This window comes from Dasypus novemcinctus, chromosome 21 (assembly GCF_030445035.2).
Source record: "Dasypus novemcinctus isolate mDasNov1 chromosome 21, mDasNov1.1.hap2, whole genome shotgun sequence".
Taxonomy (NCBI): Eukaryota; Metazoa; Chordata; class Mammalia; order Cingulata; family Dasypodidae; genus Dasypus; species Dasypus novemcinctus.
In genome coordinates, this window is record NC_080693.1 from 60810428 (window position 1) to 60831395 (window position 20968).

Consider the following 20968-nt stretch of genomic DNA (forward strand, 5'->3'; position numbering starts at 1 on the left):
GTCTTGGGTCCGACCCTCAGCTCCCCCACACTCCCCATCCTTGGGCAAGTGCCATGACTCCCCTGAGCCTCTCTCTGTGCCTCTTCTGTAAAGGGAGGTAAACCCCAAAATGCCGCCTTGTTCACACGCAGTCCGGTGGGGGGGGTTGAGAAGCTGGAATGGAGGAGCTGCCCCCGGGGGTCTCCACCGCTGTCTGGTTCCTCGTCCCAGCCTGCCAGGTTCTCAAGCGCTGGGAGAAATGACAGGGGCCTGGCATCCGAGGGGAGTGCCTGCCTGCTGGAGGCCCACCGCCCTGCCCCAGCCCTGAAGGCCCCGGGGGCTGTGGAGGGAGGAGTCCCTCAGGATAGGACACAGCCCTTGGCCAGGCCCGCCCGGCGGTGAATGTGCAAGCAAGTAGATCTCCCCGGCAGCCGTTTATTTTGGGGTCTGCGTGGAGCTGGTCGGGATCTGGAGGAGGGCGCTCTTTGCTTTTAATCCAGTGTGGCAAATCCAGGCAGGTGAGCCTCAAACACCAGAAAGTCAGGTTTTCTCCGGTGAACTAATGTGATTTTCAAACAGAAGAATCTCCAGCTCTTTCTCCCTGAGGCGCAGGGTGGGGGTTGGGGGGCTGGGAGCAGGCTTCTTGTGGCTTTTTAGAAGGCCAGCTCCCCCTTAGCGAACCTAGAGAAACCACCAGGGCCTCGAGTGGGCCTGGAAATAGGCTGTTTAAAGGTTGGATTAAAATTTTGACCTCGGAATGAGACAGGTTCGTTCTCCTGCTTGTGGTTTTGTTGATTTAAAAGGGATGAGCAGGGTGGTTTGGGCCTTTTGAAAAAGACAGAGCGAGCCCACCTTGAGTGGGTGTTCCGTGCAGCCTCCCAGCAGCTGCAGGGGTCGGGAGCAACTAATAAGGCCGCTTTTCCAAAAACCAGCCCAGCAGGGAGCAAAGGTCAGTGAAGGCAGATGGGGCCGGTTAGGCAAGCCTCACCCCACCGACCCTGATGCAATCCATCAGTACCCTGGGGGCTGGACACCAGAGAAGGTCTGTCCCCCAACAGGAGCTCACAGGCAGGCAACCCAGAGGAGGTTCACAGGTCACCCCAAAAGCTCCCCCCTCCATTCAGATCCTCCACAGCACCACAGAGCTCCTTGGCAGAAGCCCTGCTTCTCAGTCTCCTCGCTGGGTCTGGGTGAAGGGCTTCCATGCGCCGGGGTGCCAGGTGCAACTCATCGCACTGCTCCATGTGGGGGCCTAACCTCACAGCCCACCGTGCTCCCCAAGGCCAGCTCAGAAAAGGAGAAGGCTATCCCCTCAAGTGCCCTCCTGGGTGTCAGAGGGGGGAATGCTCCATGTCCACAAGGCCTGGGATTGGGACCCCAGGGTGCCGTGGACCAGCCATGGGTAGCTCAGCTTTGAGGACGCTTCCCCAGACTAGGATCGCTGTCCCTTCTCCCTGACCTCTTTCATTTCCCGTAGCTTGTATGCATTCTTCATTCCTCTGCACAGTGCCTTTATTAAGCTTCTATAGCATTCTAGGTATGAGGATGCCTAAGAAACTAGCCCTGCCCTGACAGAGCCCACAGGTTAGAATAGAGAACCGGAAAAGTAACTATCAAGCTATGGCTAATTGAGCACTATGTGCCCAGGACTGCTCTAAGCACTTGGCTTTTAATAACCTCATAAGATAGGTAGTACTTGGCGAATGAAGATGGTGAGACCCAGGAAGGCAAAGTAACGCACCCAGGGTTACCCGTAAGTACAGAGCCAGGGTGCAAACCGGGCAACAGGCCAGCGCCTGTGCTCTTAGCACCCTGCTGGCCCATAACTGGTAGGATGGCCATCAGCACAGGGTGACCTGGGGACAGACCAGGGATGCTAGGGGTGGGGGGGAGATCAGAGAAGACCAATGGCAAAAGGTGAACCCTGAGCTGAGTTTTTGAAGATTATAACAATTTATTTTGGGGCGGCTTTCCTCCTACTTCCTCTGTAGTCCGTGAACTCTGCAAAAAAGAGAAGCTGCTTTTTATTTGTCACTTTCTCTCCAAGACTCAGTAAAGTGTCCAGTACACTGGAGGCACTCAATAGTTTATGACTAAATAAATCAACAACAGCACACACAATAAAAGAAAAATGTAAAAAGCTTTTGGGAGTGGAGGCCTACCCCCTTTCTCTTTGACTTCTTAGCTCCTAGCACAGTTCTGGGCACGTGAACTTGAACTAAGGTCCACCTGGTTCTGTCGTTGGGGGAGGGCAGTGCTGGGATGAGCACTCTGGAATGAGCTGAGGGCAGACACCTTTCTTCTGGTTTAGAGAGCAGGGTGGGTCATGTCTCCCATTATGAGTAAACCAATGGCCTGAAGCCCACAAGCAGGCTTGGGGTGTTGTAAGAGAGAGGAGACAGCAAATGAGGGGCATAAAAGAAGCAGGGGGGCTAGAGAGGAGAGGGAAGAGGTAATGAGGGGGACAGAGAAAAGGGGCAGTTGGCAAGAGTGGCACGGCCCCACCCACCCTCTAGCCTGAAACCCCATGGCAAAAATCAAACGGTGTCTGAGAAGAATTATCTTCCTTTAATAAGAGTTCCCTGAGCACCTCCCATGCCCCCGCAGAGCTCTGGCCCCCAGAAGACAACGCCACCCTGCCCCTCCTGGAGAACACCGTGAACGGTGGGGACATGCATGCACAGACGTGCGAACATCCAAGCGTCCCCTGCAATGGTGAGGTGCCATGGTGGATGTCCCTACAGGGTCCAGGGACACAAAGGAGGGGCTGCCCCTCTCCGTCTTGAAGGGTAGAAGGAGGTTCAGATCAGGTTGAGGGTGCTCACTGGGCAAGGGCCCAAGGTGCCCAGTCCCATAGCTGGATCACCAGAAGCAGCTTGGAGTGGCAGGACCATGGGGTGGGCCAGGGAGGCTAGGGGAGGAGCCAGGGCTGGAGACGGGCAGGAAGAGGCCAGACAGCCAGGACAGCTGGCAGCTGAGGAGGCCGAGCTGTCCTCAGTGGCTAGTGGGAGCCATTGATGCACCTCGAAGGTTTCCAGTTTCTAGCAATCCCCCTGGCCGGTGTGTGGAGCGTGGATGAAGGGGAAGCTCAAACTGGAGGCAGGGAGACCAGCACGGAGACTGTGGCTGTGCAACCAGCAAGTTAGGAGCAAGGAGATGGGGAACAGCAGTAGATAAAGCAAAATTCACAGGAAGGACTTGTGAAGAGGGTGAGGGAGAGCGGAGTCCAGTGTAGCTCCTGGCTTGGGTTTCTGGGTTCTCTGAGAAGGGGACATTGGAAGGAGCAGACGTGAGAGAATAACAAGTGCTCCTTTGGCCACGTGGGTCTGACACACTGATTTCCCTTGCACAATGGGCGTGTGAATTCGAAGCTGAGGAGAGGGATCTCAGCTGGAGGTTCAAGTTTGGGAGTCATCGGAATATATCGGTAAATTACAACCACAGCCATGTCCTGGGCAGCCCAAGGGGAGAGTGAAGAGGAAAAAGAGAAGAGCCCTTGCACCAGAATCCAGGGGAAGAAGCCACCATGGGGGAGTGAGCAGAGCAAGAGGAAGCATCCGGAGTCAGGACATCCAGGCTACTGGGAGAGAACAAGGAGTGCAGAGAGGAAGGCAGGTGGCAGGGCTGTACAGCCTGGACAAGCCCCAAGGCTTCTCACCAGACAGTCTGGGATGGCAGGACCCTGGGGCGGGCTGGGGAGGATAACAACACTGTCTGCCTCCGGCCAAGATGGAGCCAGTCAGCTGGAGCGGAAGCTCTCTCTGCAGGAAGCAGGGAGGCAGCCAGCCCGGCTGGGCTCACACCCATAAAGCCTCCTTCTCCCCAGCCGCCCCTGGGCTGACTCCTGGCAGCTGTCCCAGAGCCCTGCGCACGTCTTCCCACTCCCATCCCTTGCCTCTAATATAAGTCCTCTGTTGCCTTCACTATTGGACATTCCACAGAGGGGTCTGACTGGGTTCACTCACCCCCACAGAGCTCCATATTTGTTGCATTTGTCTGTATTTGTCTTTATCCATGTTGGCTGGGCTTCATTATCTGTGAGTTCCTCCTGTCCTCTGTATGTTTATGCAAAGCCTTTGTCCCAGCTCCTGGGGGCTGTCACCTCTAAGTCTTTGGAGTTTCCTGTGGTGGAGGTGTCTTTTGTTATTCATGATGGCCGGGGACCACCTGCTAAGGAGATGGCAGGGCCCCAGCCACCCTGACATCTAAGAGTGGGGCAGCCTGGGGTTTTGAGCAAGGTCAAGTCAGGGGACCTCCCCCACCCCTGAGGGGGAATGGGGCTGGAGATGGAGTCCACCCACATGGTCACTGATTCCACCAACCACGCCTGTGTATAAACTCGGGACTCTCGGAGCTGGGGGCATTTCCATGACTGATAATACATCCATGTGCAGGGAGGGTGACACGTTCTCATTCTGACTCCACTTGGACAGGCCGTGGAAGCTTGAGTTTGAGACCTTCTCAGACCTTACCCTATGTGTCTCTTATTTTGAACTCTTATTTGACTCCTTTTACTAAATAAAACGATAATGGTAAGTACAGCATTTTCAGTGAGTTCTTCAAATACTCATTCCAGCAAATACTCAAACCCGAGGGGGTCGTGGGAGCCCCTGAACTTGCAGCAAGTGTCTGAAGGGGCAATCTTGTAGAGGATTGCCCTGAGCCTGTGGGGTCTGACCCCAGGAGTTAGAATTAAATTGAGTTGCTGTTGGACGTGTTTGGAGTTACTGCAGTCATTTGCATTTGGTGTGGGAAGTGACTGAACTTGGCCTAGTTGTCATTATTGAATGTGTACACTCTGATGGCCCACGAGCTGTGTCCTTCTGAAATGGGAAGTTCCCCAGGCCAGGTCCTTGTCTGGGTACCTAGTCAGCCCATCGTCACCCACCCACCCATAGCCCCAAATCAGGGTCTTGACAGATGCCACCCTCAGAAACCAGGCCAGAGCCAAAAGTACATTTGCAAAAAGGTAGGAAAGTTTATTGAATTGTTTGTTTTCTTTTTAGTAGAGAACTTAGAGAAACCAAATTGTAGCAGGGTTGAGGAAGAGAGGAAGCTGCCCAGGAGAAGTGAGGTCCTGCATCTGCTCTCTCCTCTGGGTGCTGAAGACAGAGGGCTGCTGGGTGCCTGGCAGACTTAAATCCTGCGGGTATCCGATACGCGGCGACCGGAGGCGGCATTGGAGGCAGAGGCATTAGAAGAAGTGGTGCCGCTAACGGTTCCTGGGAAACGGAGGAGACAAATGACCTCAGGCTGGAGAAGACCTGCCTCGTGCTGCGTCAGGAGCCCCTGGAAAGGCTCACAAAGCCCGGGACAGGCAGGCGGCGTGTTGGTGGGAACAGCCCAGTGGCTCAGTGGGCAGGAAGGAGAGTGGAGGAGCAAATGACCACGGCCACCCCAGCGCCCTCCCTCCTTACTCCTGGGAGCCCAGCTTTCCCTCCCTACCCTGAGGGCAGTGAACGAGTGTCCTGACCCCACCTCCCCCACAGGGCGATGCCCTTACCTCCTCCGGAGGCGACACCGGTCATCCTAGGAGAGATGAGAGAAGCAGCAATGAGCACAAGGTAAGTGACCACAGGTGCTTACCTGGCCTTCTCCTGGAGGGACTTGGGTTGTCGGCTGGAGCCCCTGAGTTGGCCCTTTTCACCCAGCTATGCCCCCAGCCCGAGGAGCAGCAGCATCAGATGCCTGTCAGTCCTGTCTGTCTGAATGCCTGTCAGTCTGGGAGACCGCAGCAGGTATTACTGGCTCAAGCATTCAGGGCTTAGTTCTGTCCCTGGTTCCTTCAGCCCCACCCCCACTCCCCAAGCCCAGCGGATGACCCGGTCCCTGCCGTTGTTCTATGCTACACTACGTCCAGTTACTATAGTAACAGCTTTGCTTGGCCGAGCTGAATCCAAGCTATTATTTCTCCCATATTAGATGTTCTCTCCATGGTCCCTCTTCCAGTCAGTCCAATTCTGAGGCCTGAATTAGAACATTTAAAGGCACTGACCCTGCAGCCTGCTGAGGAACTACTACCACAGTCGGACTCAAGAGACCCAGGGAGGTCTGGTTCCAGTATTTTCTTCTGGCCGTTTGCCCTCTGCCAAGTTCCCTCCCTCTCTGAGCCTCATCCCAACCTGGGGCATGAAGGTTGAGCTGTAAGGTCCTTCTCTGAATCCTCAGTCTCTGCAGCTACTTTCCCAACAGAGACTCCAGAGAGGCCCTACCTGGCGTCCTGGCCCTCAATCAGGCTGCGGTAGGTGGCGATCTCCTGCTCCAGCCGTGTCTTGATGTCCAGCAGCATCTTGTACTCCTGGTTCTGGCACTCCATCTCGCTGCGGAGGTCACTCAGCTGGCCCTCAATGCTGCTGATGAGCCCCTGGATCTGCTGCAGCTGCATGGCGTAGCGGCACTCCGTCTCCGCCACTGTGCTCTCCAGCCCAGCTTTCTGGAGAGGTGAATGGAGAAGTCATTCAGGGAGCCAGGCCCATGCGAGAGGGGCCACAGAGGGGTGGCCACCAGGCAGGGCAGTAGGCATACCATGCTAAGCTGGGATTGCAGCTCGATCTCCAGGCTCTGGAGTGTACGCCTGAGCTCTGTGATCTCCGTCTTGCTGGTCTGAATCATGGTGGTGCTGGAAGTCACCTCCTTGTTCAGCTCTGCACTCTGAAATTCAAGCAGGAAGAAGGTGCTAGAGGAGCCCAGCTAAGAGGCCCCAACCAAGAGGCTGTGTCCACCTAGGCTGACCTAGCCACATTGGGTCAGAGGACCAGGTACCTGGGCGTTGAACCAGTCCTCAGCATCCCGGCGGTTCTTCTCCGCCATGGCCTCATACTGCTCCCTCATCTCCGCCAGCACACGGGTCAGGTCCATGCCCGGTGCTGCATCCATCTCCACTTTGACCTGGCCTGCCACCTGGTTGCTGAACTCCTTCATCTCCTATGGGATGGGATAGGGAGATGTGTCAGGCTCCTTGCCCTTCCTCTCCTTGGCTCTGAAGCACTTCTAGGCCCCATGGTGGAGAGAGGATCCTGGCTGCAGCACAGGTGGAAAGCAGAGCCTGGCTGCAGCACAGGTGGAAAGCAGAGCCTGGCTGCAGCACAGGTGGCAGACAAGGCCTGGCTGCAGCACAGGTGGAGGGCAGAGCCTGACTGCAGCACAGGTGAAAAGCAAAGCCTGGCTGCTGCACAGGTGGAGGGCAGAGCCTGGCTGCAGCACAGGTGGAGGGCAGGGCCTGGCTGCAGCACAGGTGGAGGGCAGAGCCTGGCTGCAGCACAGGTGGAAAGCAGAGCCTGGCTGCAGCACAGGTAGAAAGCAGAGCCTGGCTGCAGCACAGGGCTCCTCTTTCTCACTGGAGGAGATTCAGTCAGCAGCAGGTCAGGCTCCCCTCTCACCTCCTCATGGTTCTTCTTCATGTAGGTCAGCTCCTCATTCAGGCTCTCAATCTGCATCTCCAGGTCACTTCTGGCCAGGGTCAGCTCATCCAGCACCCTGCGCAGGCCGTTGATGTCGGCCTCCACGCCCTGGCGCAGAACCAGCTCGTTCTCATACCTGAGGGATTAAAAAAAGAACCCAAGGGAACAGGTAAGTGGTATTAGACATTCCCCCGATCCCTGCACTGGACTCTGCTACTTCTCCCAGAACTTTTCTCCTGGAATGACCCCATTTCATTTCTCAGAGGGGCATTTGTCTAAAGTAAGAGTCTGCTGGGGAAAACAAACAAGAGACATAAACTCACTTGAGCCTGAAGTCGTCCGCAGCCAGCCTGGCGTTGTCAATCTCCAGGATGACCCGGTTGTTAGCGATGGTACCTTCCATGATCTGCAAAATACAAAGGACAGTGACTTCTGGAGGGGCCACTGAGCTTGGGGAGCAGGGCTGAGAAAACCCAGGCAGCACCTGGCTCTCGCCTGTTTCTGCCTCTAACTGTCACCATGAGCGGGACAAGGTGCTATGGGCCTCGGTTCCTATTCTGTAAAGTGGTGAGGGCAGGTGGAGGGAGGGGAGGAGGGGGCCAGGACCTTTCAATTTGTCCTGTCACTCCAATATTCTACATCTGGTCATGACGGGAAGGTCCAGGGTGTGTATTTCAGGAGAAGAGTCCCACAGAGAATATTTTCAGTTAGTCACATCTAGACAGCCTCAGACTAGCACCCCCTCAAGCCCACTGCCTTGAGATCCCTCTCGCTAGAGTCAGAAAACTCAGCCAGGCTCTGCATATTTCATAATAGCTGGAGCTGATCTCTCAGCTTGGCACGGGGGAAACCCAACTAATATTTCCTAAGATTTGAATTTCTCTTCTGAACTTTTACATTCCAAAGCAGTTAAAACCCACCCCACATAGCTGGGGTTCAGCTCAGGCAGGTGGATTTCTGTCCCAACAAGCTATTATAGCAGCGTGACAGACAGACCTTGACAGAGAGAAACTACCCCCTTCTCCCCAATTTAATTGCCACCAAGTGAGAACAACAGTTTGAATGGGGCCCCTACAAAGTAAACAATTATTCCCAGACCAATGAATGAACATGTACTCCTTTCTCTGTTGATTTTAGTCATTCTTAGCGGCTCTTAATAACTGTGGTCTCCAAATAACTGTGAGTTAGAATCACAGAAATCAAGTTGCTAATAATAACATAACTGTTTGGAAAGCAATAAAAGTTTTGATATAGGTAATAACAATAAAAGTGAATAATGAGAGAAAATGCATTTAGATGGTTGTGGTATGAGAAAGCCCATGAGGAGTAGAGACTCTTGTAGCAAAAGACTAGCATTTTCCCCCCAGAGAGAGCGAGCCTGCCATCCACACAGCGTCATGTGACCCCCAGGATTCTGGGTTCCTGGCCCCTCTGGCCCTGCCCTGCACTGAGGAACCTTCCTCGTGTCCGAGGGCTCACCTGGGCCCGGATCTCTTCAATGGTCTTGTAGTAGGGGCTGTAGTCCCGCTCCGGGCTGGCCGGGCTCTCCTTCTGGTGCCAGTCACGGATCTTCACCTCCAGGTCGGTGTTGGCCTCCTCCAGGGCGCGCACCTTGTCCAGGTAGGCGGCCAGGCGGTCGTTGAGGTTCTGCATGGTGATCTTCTCGTTGCCAGAGAGGAGGCCGCCATCATCACCACCAAAGTCACCAAAGCCACCGCCAAAACCCCCACCAAAGCCACTTCCAAGGCCACCTCCGAAGCCACCTCCGAAGCCACCTCCAAAGCCACTACCAGCCCCTCCACCAAAGCCACAGCTCATGCCACCCCCATAGCCCCCAGCTGACCCCCCAGAGACAAACCGGGTTGAACAGGCAGAGACGCTGCGCCCTCCTCCCAGCTGGCAAGCGCCACCCCCAAAACCACCACCGTAGCTGACAGAGGAGTTCTGCAGGCGACAACTCATAGTGAGAGCAAGATGGATGCAGGTGCAGACAGGAGCTTGGCTAGGCCTGGCCGAGGACTGTGGCTCTTCCTCAGAGGGGGCGCTCTTTATACCCTCCAGAGGGTTGGACGACCGCCCCATCTTCTCTCCTCCCTTCCCCACCCTCTGGCTCGGTGCCAGCTGCATTGGTTTCCCACAAGTCCTGCTACCTCTGCTTTCCAGGGTGGGTTGTGCCTTATGGGGGTGGTTTTTGTTTTTTTTTAATCCTTAACAAAAGGGATGATTCAGAGGGAATCGTGTCTACTTGAGACTACCCTTTTGACAAATGAATTCTCTTTTGCCTTTCCACTTAGGAAGCTCACTTCCACGGGCTCTCAGCCCCACCCCGTGTAAGAATGAGGACTGAGCTCCCAAGGTCTGCCAAGAAGCTTCCTCGAAGCAAGGGGTGGCTGCAAAGGGACCTGTGCTTTGTGAGGCCACGTAGCCCTCAGCCTCCCTTCTTTCTCTTTCTGAAACTTCTGACAGAGATGCTCTGCATCCTTCTTAGCATTCCATCTACCCCAGTGTTCCCAAGAACTCCAAAGACAAACTGCCCAGGGCTGTAAAATCGACTGCCTTGAAAGGGTTTCCGCTGAGGAAAACATGGCTCTAAGACCCTTAGAAAAAGTCACAATGGCAGGGGACCTTAGAGACCATCCAATACCACTGGGGAAACTGAGGCATAGAAAAGCACATTACCATAATAGCTAATGTTCTCTGAGCCCTTGCCATGGGCAGGCACCGGGCTGTCTCACTGAATCTTTACAACAGGCCCATGAGGGGGTTCCTGCTGTTATCCCACATTTTATGCCTGAGGAAACTGAGCCTTAGGGAGGAGTCAGGACTGAAACCCAAGTCTGGTTCTGTCTGACGCTCAGGCTCATTTTTTCAGCTATAGTTTTCATACAGTCCAATGTACAAATCACAAGTGTGCAGCTTGATGCATTTGCACCCTTGTATGAAGTTTGAACTATGAGTTTACCTGTGTAACCACCCCCCAGAACATCCCCAGCACTCTAGAAAGTTCCTTCTGGCCTTTCCCAGTCAATTACCCACACTCTGCACCCCCTGACTTAACCACGATCCCAACTTCTAGCCCCCACATTAATTCAGAGGTTCTCAGTCGGGAGGGTTTTTTGTCACCCAGGGAACATTTGGCAAGGTCTGGAGACATTTCAGTTATCACAACTGAGGGAGTACTATTGGTATCTGGTGAGTAAAAACAGGGAGGCTGCTAAACATCCTACAATGCACAGGACAGCCCCACCAAAAAAAAATTATCTGGCCCAAAAGGTCAGTAGTGCCAAGGCTGAGAAGCCCCGTTTTAATTTAAAACCCACATGTTTAGTCACTCTGTCATACACACTGCCTTAGGGGCTTAGCCAGAAAAGAAGGTCTTGCAACACCTGAGCAGTGTCCTCTCTAGCCTCCCGATCGCATGGCACCTGTGTCAGCTTGTGAGTGTTTGACCCAGGAGGCCACATGGAAGGATGTACCCAGGACCTGGGGCAGGGGTCCCCACTGAGGAGCCAGGACTTGGCTAGAAACCCACCGGGGCCTATCTGCCCTACCCGTGGAAGCTTCACCATGCAGGTCTGGAAGGAGAGGGCCTTGTGGTGGCTTCTCAAACCCAGAACAGAAGAGGATCCTGGACTTGGGCTCCCAGGCCCCATCCACTAAGAGGGCCAGGGTTGCACGGGTAGCCTCTCAGGAGCCGCCGTCTGGCCCGTGGCCGCCCACGAGGGTCATGGTGCTTCCAGGTCAGGGGCCCAGGTAGGGTGGCAGAGGCTTGAGATTATCCTGGAAATCTCTCTGCTGCTTGAGCAGCAAGATCAGAAAATCAAGATTTGAGTCAGAGATTTCTGGCCTTTGTTTTCGATGGGCAGGGAGGCCGGCCTGTTTCTTCCAGTGTGTGACAGCACCAGGGAGAGGGCCAGGGCTTGCTGCAGAAGCTCAGAGACCTCTGGGAGACCAGGGATTCAGCAGCTGACCCCTGACCCAGCCCAGCCCGCTGATGGCTCAGCACTCTCTCTGAAAAGGCATGATTCAGCCCAAAGCAGGAGCTCGCGCGCTCTCAGTGGAGGATCAAAACTGACAAGGTGATTAATGGAACTTGCAGGCCTGGAGTGACTATGCCCCAAGCCTCCCGGGCTGACGAGCAGGTTGGGGCCCACGCCTCTGAGAGTAACAAAGCCACAGCTCTTCCAAAGCCCCAGGAGTGCCATCATGGGGTGGCCATGGCACGCCTCCCCGGCAGGGTCAGGGCACGGTCCCCTCCAGAGCAAGGTCCCGGGGTGCTCCGGCACAGGAATGCCATCCTCTGACCCCGGTCCTGTGAATCCCCGGGCCTGCTGGGCTGGGGGACGCACGCTGGACAGAAACCCATCCCAGGGACTCAGTTTCCCCTCCGCCTACCCTGGCTCCTAATGGAGGCAGGACAGAGTGCTGGGCTGAGGCACAGCTGGTTTGTGTGAGGTCCCTGCTCTGGTTTCTGGCAGATTAACACCAAGGTCATTCCCCTCCTAAGAAACATTTCAAGGGAAGGAGAGGGAAACGTGAATTCATGGACAATCCCGGCAAACAAGGCCCGAGCTTATCACGTTGCCATTGGGCCCCCACAACCCTGGGCATGGACTTTTATTAGCCCCCTTTATGGATGAGGCAGCTGAGGTTTAGGGACAGTCGCCACCGAGCCAAGAATTGAACCTGAGCCTCTGGTCCTTTCCGCCATATTTGATGGTGTCTTGGCCATGAACCCAGGCACATGACCTCTAAGTATTTCATTCTACATGTGTGAAAAGATTAAAAATAATAATAGCTGGGAAGCGGACTTGGCCCAGTGGTTAGGGCATCCGTCTACCGCATGGGAGTTCCACAGTTCAAACCCCGGGCCTCCTTGACCCGTGTGGAGCTGGCCCACATGCAGTACTGATGTGCGCAAGGAGTACCCTGCCACACAGGGGTGTCCCTGCGCAGGGGAGCCTCACACGCAAGGAGTGCACCCCATAAGGAGAGCCGCCCAGTGCAAAAGAAAGTTCAGCCTGCCCAGGTATGGTGCCACACACACAAAGAGCTGACACACCAAGATGATGCAACAAAAAGAAACACAGATTCCCATGCCGCTGACAACAACAGAAGTGGACAAAGAAGACACAGCTGGGGCAGGGGCGGAGGGGAGAGGGAGGGAGAGAGAGAGAGAGAATCAAGGGATTAAAAATTTTAATAATAATAATAATAGCTGACATTTATCGGACATGGACGATATGATTTTGTTTGGTCCTCCACTATTTTTATCGTATCCCTTGTTCAGATGAAGAAACTCAATCCCAAAGAGGTTAAGTGTTAATACATTGCCCAAACTCGAAAGTTCAGTTGTGTCAGAGCCAAGACTCAGACCTCAGGCTCCAGAGCCTGTGCCTTTAACTACGGCACAGTAAACCCTTCCCGGCCAGAGCTAGCGCTGTGCACCTGAGCGAGGGATGTGCTCTGTGGCCCTCTCCCTGCTCCGGCCTCCCTCTCCACCCTCACAACCAGCCGGTAGATGGAGCAGCCTCCTGAAGCGGCCAGGCAGCTGATGGCCTGACAGGTCAGCCCGTCTCCTGCCTGTCCCTCGTGGGAGTACCAGTGCTCGGGGAGCCCTGGGGACACTCACCCAGCCCAGACTAGCAGTTGTAGGAACTTTCTGATCCAACAACGCTCATTTCACACATGGGGAAACAGAGGCCAAGAATGTAGAGAACCAGGGCAATGGGAAACAAGGAGAAACGTGTGGCCTGGAAAAGTCTGGAGTAAGCATCCCACTCTGCCAGCAGCTCATCGTGGGCCTCAGTTCCCTCCACCTTAGGTTGATTTGCAACCTAAGGCAATGGCTTTCTGAGTCCCTGGTTCTCCAGATTTTGTCCAAGGTCACCGGATCGTTAAACCCTATCCCAGCTCCTAATCCAGCCTTGTCTCCTTGGCTCCGCCTACTCCAGTCCCCTCTCTCCCTGGACAGCAAGGGGCCTAGTGCCAGGTCAGCTGACCCACCTCCCAAAGGGCCCCTCAGCACCTCAGTGGCAGCAAATGAAAGCTGGGCATCGAAGGAGTTAGTGTTTGAGAAGCACCCGACAAGTGGGAGGCCCTCGTCAAGCAGAGGCTTGCTATTCCTCCCTTTCACAAATGAGGAAATGCAGACCGTGATTTTTAAGCGGTCCTCAACTCTGTGCTAACACACTGCCTTGTCACCCCTTCCAGTCCCCACAGCCAGCACGGTGCCCACAGTGACACTTGGTGTCATTCTTATTCCCCCACCCCATTCAGTCCTCATTTCCCTGAGGACAGTGTCTTTTCTAAATGTATCTCCAAATGCTGCTCCTCGCACAGGGAAGCTCTTAATAAATGGCCAAGAAACTGTTTCAAGGATGCTTTGTCTCCTGGCTGTAGGTGCCAAGGAAGGGCAAGCAGGAACAGTGTCCAATGGGGTCACCCCAGCTCCAAGTCTCAGGAGCAAAGGCTGTCAGCTCCTAATTCCCCCTGTGCTGACAGCTACCCATGGAGGGACAGGGGACCACCAGGTGGGCAGTGAATGGCCAGAGCCAGGTTTCAAGCAGGAAAAAAGCAAAGAAGTGTGTTCACTCATTAGTTCAATGCGTATGTATTGAGGACCCACAGCAGTGAATAAAGTGGACACAGGGCAGCCCCAGGATACAGACCATCTCACAGAGACCCTAGCAATCATCTCATCCAGCCACACTCCACAATTTCCAGGTGGGGAAACTGAGACCCAGAGAGAAACAGGGACCAGCCAAGGTCCTCAGGGACAGCGCGACAGGCATGCCCCACGCCTGCTCCGGGAAACCCACTCTGAGCAGAGGACACACCCAAGGCCCTATCTCTAGTCCCAAAGCCACCCTCTCTCTGTGGAGGAAACCAATCCTGGCTCAGCCGGGGCCAGCTGGAGGGTGTGCCATTTCCACACAGAGGCTATTTAAGGGCTCAGCAGGCATGAGCCATCCCCAGATGGGGACGTCTCATTCCAGAGCCTGGCAAGGGGCAGGACTTGGCAAATTCCAAAGACCTCTCTGGAAGCCCTTCTGGGAATCCCAACAGAACAGAAACGGGTGCTCCGGGAGACAGAAGCCGCTTCCCCACTCCCCGATTCAGGCGCAGCCCTGGGCTGAGCCCCACCTTGCCTCTTCACACCCTTTGCAGAGGTTATACTTGCAAACTAAAGACTGAGGAAGCCCTTTGTCGACTGCTTAGCAGGACCGAGACCTGTACACAGTGGCCAGGAAGGCCAGGGAAGCGGGAGCAGTGGCCAAGCCACCAGCTTGTCCCACCAGGTCCAAGGGGGCTCAGGAGGGAGCCTGGCTGCTCCGGGGGGGTGGGGGCGCAGCAGCTGATACCACAGGCTCTAGCGTGAGCCTAATCCACAGCACGGGAGACTAGAACGAAGTGTGAGGAGGATCTTTCTGACAGCACCTGTGTTTTGGCATTTGAACAGCTGCCCACAGAGGCTAAGAAATGGGTTTTCAGGTGAGCACACCCTCTCCAGGAAGGTGTCGCCGGCTTCTGGCACCCTCCACGGGCCACCTCGTGATGCCAAGGGAAGAGCCATGGTCTAGCATCAGAAGGACCCAGGTCCCCACGCGGCGTCATGCTCTCTAGCCTGGGCCTCCGTCAAGTTACTTAAGTCCTGTGGGCCTGCATTCCTCTTCTGAAAGCTGATTCTGGTGGCGGCACCAACGTCACAGCGCTACTGTGCGGGTAATGAGACACTGACCGCAGAACGCACTGCCCACGGCTGGCGTATCGTAGACACTCAGTAAACTCCGTCTCCTTCTTCCAGACCCCGGGAGTCTCAAATGTGTCCTTAGGAGACACAGGCCCATTAAATGTCCCCCAGAAAGCGCAGGCACCATCCTCTCTCCAGCCAGGCTTGCAGGGCAAGGGGCTTTGCTCTCAGAGGGCGTGGGGACCTCTCAGAGAACCTGGCTCTTCCCACCCCCACGGAAGAGCCGATTCTCAGAAGACTGGCACCTCCGGCCTCCCCTTCCCAACAGGACTGGGAAACTGGTTCTCCTTCTCCCACTCAGCCCCCACCCCATCCTCAAGGTCTGAGCCCTGCCCTGCCTGGGCACCCGGAGTTCTCTGCCTCCTCATTCCCTGCCCCTCCGTCAGGGCCATGAACCCTGGACCACGGAGAAGCCAGTCCCGGGCCAGCGTCGACAAGCCAGGGGCACACACAGCCATGCGGCTCCAGCGGACCCAGGGTGGAGGCGCTGAGGGTGGGGAGGACAGGGGCAGAGTTTGGGCATTAGGGACAGTAGAACTTGGTATTATTTTGCACTTCAGCTTGGGAAAATCAGGAAGGCCGTCCTGGAGCTGGTGTCCTTCCCTCTGGCCACTTTCCTAGCCGAGAGAAGTGCATCATGGGAAGGAGGTAGCAGCTGCAGAGTTCAGGGTGGGGGTGCTGCCAGTTTGTCAGGGAGGCAGAGGTGCCACTGGGGGTCAGGCGTGCCTGACTGGAATGGAAGGGAGGATCATGTAGCAGATGTGAGGGCCAGAGTCGAGGCAGAGAGCTCCTGGCAAAGGGCTATGATGGGCCGGGGCTTGGGGTCCCAGAGCAAGCCCTGGCCTCAGGGTCACTCAGATGTGCGGCCAGTCCCAGCCCTGCCACTAACCATCCATGAAGCCCTGGGCAAATCATTCATCCCTCTGCTTCCATGCTCTCACTTCTAAGAGTGGAATACTGAATCCTGACCTCTCACAGCTATAATAGATGAGACATGTGACTGGCTGTGCCTAGCACGGTGCCAGCCATATAGCAGCGGATCAATAAAATCAGCCATAGCCATTCTTAGATGTGTCAGATTCTGTGCTCAGTACTCCAACCACTCTGAGGGCGGCCCCAAGTGCCCCCCACCAAGCCCCACTTTCACTGTCAGCCCAGGGGGTAAACCAGAAGATCAAGTTCCTCTGAGCAGTTCTGGGTTTGTCCCAGACACCCAGATCATGCAGGGAAGGGGCCAAAGTTGGGGGGAGATGTCAGTCCCTGGGCCTCCTCAGAGGCCAGAGGTCAATCTGGACCCCAACAAGAATAATCAAACACTCAGCCAAGAGACATTTGCAGAAGGAAAAGCCATTCTTCATGGCATGAACAGGCACCGTACAATGAGCTTAGGGACCCAGTACAACTGCTTCTTCACCTCCCGCTCTAAAGGAGGTAGGGGAGAGGTAAAGAGGCAAGACCTAGGAGACAGGGACCCCTTTTAGCTGGTCCCCCACTGAAGGCAAGGACTGCAGTTTGCTTTCCAGCCCCTCTGGCCTGCCCCCCACTCAGCCTGGGAAGGGTGTGGGGTGGTGGGGGACATGGCTTCTGCACCAGGCACTTAGATGTTTCTCTTGTGGGAAGAAACCACCTTGCCATCCACTGACTCCTCTATGATGACAAGGACTTCGCTGCAGTTACCACCACCTCCCAGGATGTCTATAGAAAGAGGGAGCCAGCTTCAGAGTGGAGCAACAGCCCCTCCCTCCCTCCCAAGGTACTAGACCCTTGGCTGAGCCCCAGGAAAATTCCAGGAAACTCCTCTTCCTATGATGCACTATTCTCTGCTATTAAAGTGACCAGAGGGAAAGACGCCCGTTCTCAGGCGTGAGGTCCAGTTTTCCTGAGAATGGCCACTGGGCAGGCACTTCAAGACATGCCAGGAGGTTTCACGTTGAATTACTTATCGAAGAGATGGGCAGTGGCAGCGGCAGGTATGCCCAGCCGTGAGCAGCAACGTCACGGGTTTAAGCTGCACGTGAACAGGGGGTAATCATGGGCATCTTACACTGTAAGCCCATGACAGGTGGGGTCTGGGGACAGAGACATGCCCTGGACAAAGGCTGCTCAACCGGGAAGGTTCTCTGTAAATATCCCTTCCCGATCCCACCTGGGGCCAGTACAGGGTCCCACTGGGGAAGAGATGTTGACTGCAATGGGAGAGCCTCCACCCTACTGGGAGGTTTGGCCTCTTTCTCCTTCAACCTGATTCCCCTTCACTGGAAGAGTTGAGCCTTCTTACCTTCCCCGGTGCCAATGGCAGCCATCCTGAAAGAGAGGGCGAAGCAGAGATTAGCAAAGCGCCAAAGCTCAGTTCTCTGAGGATGGCTAAACAGTCCTCTCCAGATCTGTATCACCACCACCCGCCCCCGACCCAACTTCTCTATGGAACTCAGACTTCAGACAACCCTTCCAGCTGCCACCCCAGTAGATATTAATAAATTCTGATCTATAATGACACTGTGGCTAGGACATGCAGAGAATGGAACCAGCATTAAATCTTAGAGACCACTAGCCCAACTTCTGTCCCTTATAGAAGAAACACAGGCCCAGAGTGGCAAAGTGACCTGCCCAGGGTAGCATAGCCAAAAACCAGAACCCAGAGTCCAGAATGCCTTACTCCTTACTCAGTTCTCTTTTCACTATGCCACACTGCCACTTGGGGAACATCGTGCTGTCCCTTTCAGAGGAATCCCTGCCCCAGCCACAGCCAGCCTCTCCCTCATTCCTCCCCCTGGGTCCCTGCCCATACGTGGCATCCTGGCCCTCAAGCAGCCTGTGGTAGGTGGCGATCTCCTGCTCCGGCTGCATCTTGATGTCCAGCAGCAGCTTGTACTCCTGGTTCTGGCTCGCTCAGCTGGGCCTCGAGCCTGTGGATGAGGCCCTGGATCTGCTGCAGCTGCATGGCACAGCAGCACTCCACCTCCACCAGCGAGCCCCCAGCCGGGCTCCACAGATACATCAGGCTAGAAAGGGGTGGTGGGATGGGAGGGAGATGAGGGGACGCTTAACCAGCCAGAGTGGGGCAAGTGTTTGTCAGCCCGGAGATGCTGGGGTGGGGGTCCGGGTCTCCATGCTGAGCTGGGACTGCAGCGCCATCTCCAGCACCGGGACCGTGCGTCTCAGCTCAGTGACCTCTGGTCTGGATCATTGGAAGCCACCTCCTTGTGTGGCTCCTCAGTCTGCAAAGTTGCCCACAAGGGAGGTGAGCCCCAGGGGCCTCCTCAGAGACCCAGGCAGCTGGGGCATGGCTGGGAGGTCAGACCCACCTCCCCGAAGAGCCAGGCCTCGGCATCCCGGCGGCTCTTCTCCACCATGGCCCCATACTGCTCCCTCATCTCTGCCAGCAGGTGAGCCAGGTCCACAGCCAGTGCTGCGTCCGTCTCCACGTTGACCTGGCCGGCCAGCTGGCTGCAGAACTCCCTCAGCTACTACGGGGTGGGAGGGGTCCATTTAGGAGACGGAGGGCAGAGGAGGGAGCCGAGAGTCTGGGGCCCTGTGTACCAGGCCTGGCTCTGCCCCTGACTCACTGTGTGGCTTTAGCATACCACTCCCCCCACTCTGGGCCACTGTTTCCCATTTTACGTGAAGAGGTTTGATCACATGGGCCCTCCACCTGAGGGTCTCTCTTCTGCTCTTTGTCCTACCAAGGGAGACCTCTGGGACAGAGGGGCCCTCTGTAAGCTCACTGTGGCCACCCAGGCCTGGCTGTGGGTCAGAGAACAAGGATCTGGGTCCACCAGAGATATGCCATCATCTAGCACCTCCCTCTCCAAGGGGACCCCTGTTTGCAGTGGGCTGTGTTGGGGGTACACTTCGGGCCACTAAGTACTTCAACCAACTAGGAGGAAGCAAAAGCTGCCCCACCCTGCCTGCCACCCACCCTCCCCACTCTCACCTCCTCACAGTTCTTCTTCAGGTGGGCCCACTCCTCCTTGAGGCTCTCCATCTGCATCTCCAGGCCAGTCCTGGCCAACGTCAGCTCGTCCAGAACCCTGCGCAGGCCCTTGGTGTCAGCCTCCGCTGTCTGATGCAGGGACTGCTCCCTTTCATCCTGGGAAGAGATGGAGCCCAGAGTAAGGAGAAATGGGAGGTCTGGGAGAGAGAGAGGAAGGCCAAAAAAGAGGAAGTATGGGAAGGGGAGAGGGAGGTGGGAGCTCAATTGAACTTGAAGTCTTCATCAATCAGCCTGATATTGTCGATATCAAGGGTGACCTCGGTGCTGTACTTGAGGACTGCCGCAATCTGCAGGAGACAGGCAGTTGGTGCCCATTGGACGCCCCCTCTCCCCTGCTGCTCTCTCAGCCCTACCCCCAAGGCTGAACCTCCCCCCTGGGTCCCTGGGGCAGAGTTCAGCCTCCCCTTGGATGCCCACCACTTGCTCTGCCCTGGGATACCTGAGTGGTGTCACTGGCTTCAGGACATGTAGGAGCCAGTATTGCCTGGGATTCCTGTGGGAATTGCCTGACCTGGGCTGTGGTGGAGCAGGGTGCAATAGGCTCTGGCAACAGCCCTCAGGGGCACCCCACTGACCTCCTCTGTGGACAGCTCATGCCGTGGCCCTCCTGCATGCCCTGGCCCTGCCACGGAGCCACAGGACATCTGAGCAGTGGGAACCCAGAGCAAAACCAAGCTAGGCAGTTTGCAGATAAGGAAACAGGTCCCAGTGAGTGAGTGAAAGGGTACGTGAGTGGGCTGCAGAACCATACTGAGTTCCCAGGTCTCCTAAGTCCCAACAGTGCTCTGGGGACTAAAGACACCCTTCAGGGGTGAGGCAAGAGGTCCTGGAACTTAGGGGTGATGGAGTTACACTCAAACACCATAGTTGTCAAAGGAGTAACAGACCACTTCATACAGAGCCCTGCAGGGGAGGTGGGGGGGGGATCTTGGGGGGGTGGCTATAATTGCCCCACTTGTGCCCCAATGGTCCTAACCAGAGTCCCGAGATCTCCTGGCACTGCCAAGTTCTCAGATGTGTGCCAGCATCTGCACCTGGAAAGCAATCCCTGCTTTCCAGGTTTGCTGAGGTCACTTATCAGAGGGACATTGCCGGAGCAGGAAATGATTTCCTCGAGTCAGCAGTAACGCTGCCATTAGAGGCATGCTCAGGGCACCAGCCCCCTGCTCCCCTCGCTTTGTGTCCGAGGGCTCACCTGGCCCCAGAGCTCTCCCATGGTCCTGTAGTAGGGGCTGTAGCCCCGTGCCGGGCTGGCTGGGCTCTGCTGCTGGTACCAGTCATGGATCTTCACCTCCAGGTCGCCATTGGCCTCCTCCAGGGCGTGCATCTTGTCCAGGTAGGAGGCCAGGTGGTCATTGAGGTTCTGCATGGTGATCTTCTGGTTGCCGGAGAGGAGACCGCCATTGCCACCACCAACGTTACCAAACCACCACCAAAACTCCCATCAAAGCCACTCCAAGGCCACCTCTGAAGCCTCCACCAAAACCACCAACCAACTCCTCCACCAAAGCCAGAGCTCATGGCACCCCCCAGACCCCAAGACAAACCTCGTAGAAGAAACCATGATACTGTGGCTTCCACCTCCCCCACAGAGACTCCCCCCACCAAAGCCACCCCCCCAACCCCAGAGGGAAGTCCTCCATGTCAAGCCTCCTTGGAAGGCGGAGGAAGAAGTCTCCAGAAACGCAGTGCTCATGGCCAGGTAACTGGAGCCAGTGAGTTCTCAGCAAGCGCAAGCCACAAAAAGGAGGTGCAGAATTGGTGTGAAACCAGAGAGCTGCGCCTGTCAGCCCCCAGCCTGGGGCCCTTTATATACCCCTCGGAGGATGGCATGGGGTTTTG

General features: G+C 55.8%; 2 protein-coding genes across 2 annotated transcripts; both read right to left on the minus strand.

Annotated features, from left to right (window-relative positions):
* Positions 1 to 4933: 4933 nt before the first annotated feature.
* Positions 4934 to 9603, minus strand: KRT13 (keratin 13). The gene is made up of 8 exons (XM_004471617.4): positions 8859 to 9603; positions 7703 to 7785; positions 7359 to 7515; positions 6742 to 6903; positions 6505 to 6630; positions 6192 to 6412; positions 5483 to 5508; positions 4934 to 5201 (listed from the first exon to the last, which is right to left on the minus strand). The coding sequence occupies exons 1-8, from the start codon at positions 9504 to 9506 to the stop codon at positions 5116 to 5118; spliced, it is 1509 nt and encodes a 502-aa protein (XP_004471674.2). The 5' UTR covers positions 9507 to 9603; the 3' UTR covers positions 4934 to 5115.
* Positions 9604 to 16708: 7105 nt separating this feature from the next.
* Positions 16709 to 20822, minus strand: LOC101447208 (keratin, type I cytoskeletal 15). Its single transcript, XM_058283244.2, is given in 13 exon segments — positions 16709 to 16827; positions 17411 to 17436; positions 17921 to 18016; positions 18018 to 18105; positions 18225 to 18317; positions 18320 to 18350; positions 18438 to 18599; positions 19067 to 19221; positions 19329 to 19413; positions 20322 to 20552; positions 20554 to 20617; positions 20619 to 20663; positions 20665 to 20822. Coding segments are annotated over 13 exon segments (1332 nt in total). The 3' UTR covers positions 16709 to 16729.
* Between the last annotated feature and the right edge of the window lie 146 nt (positions 20823 to 20968).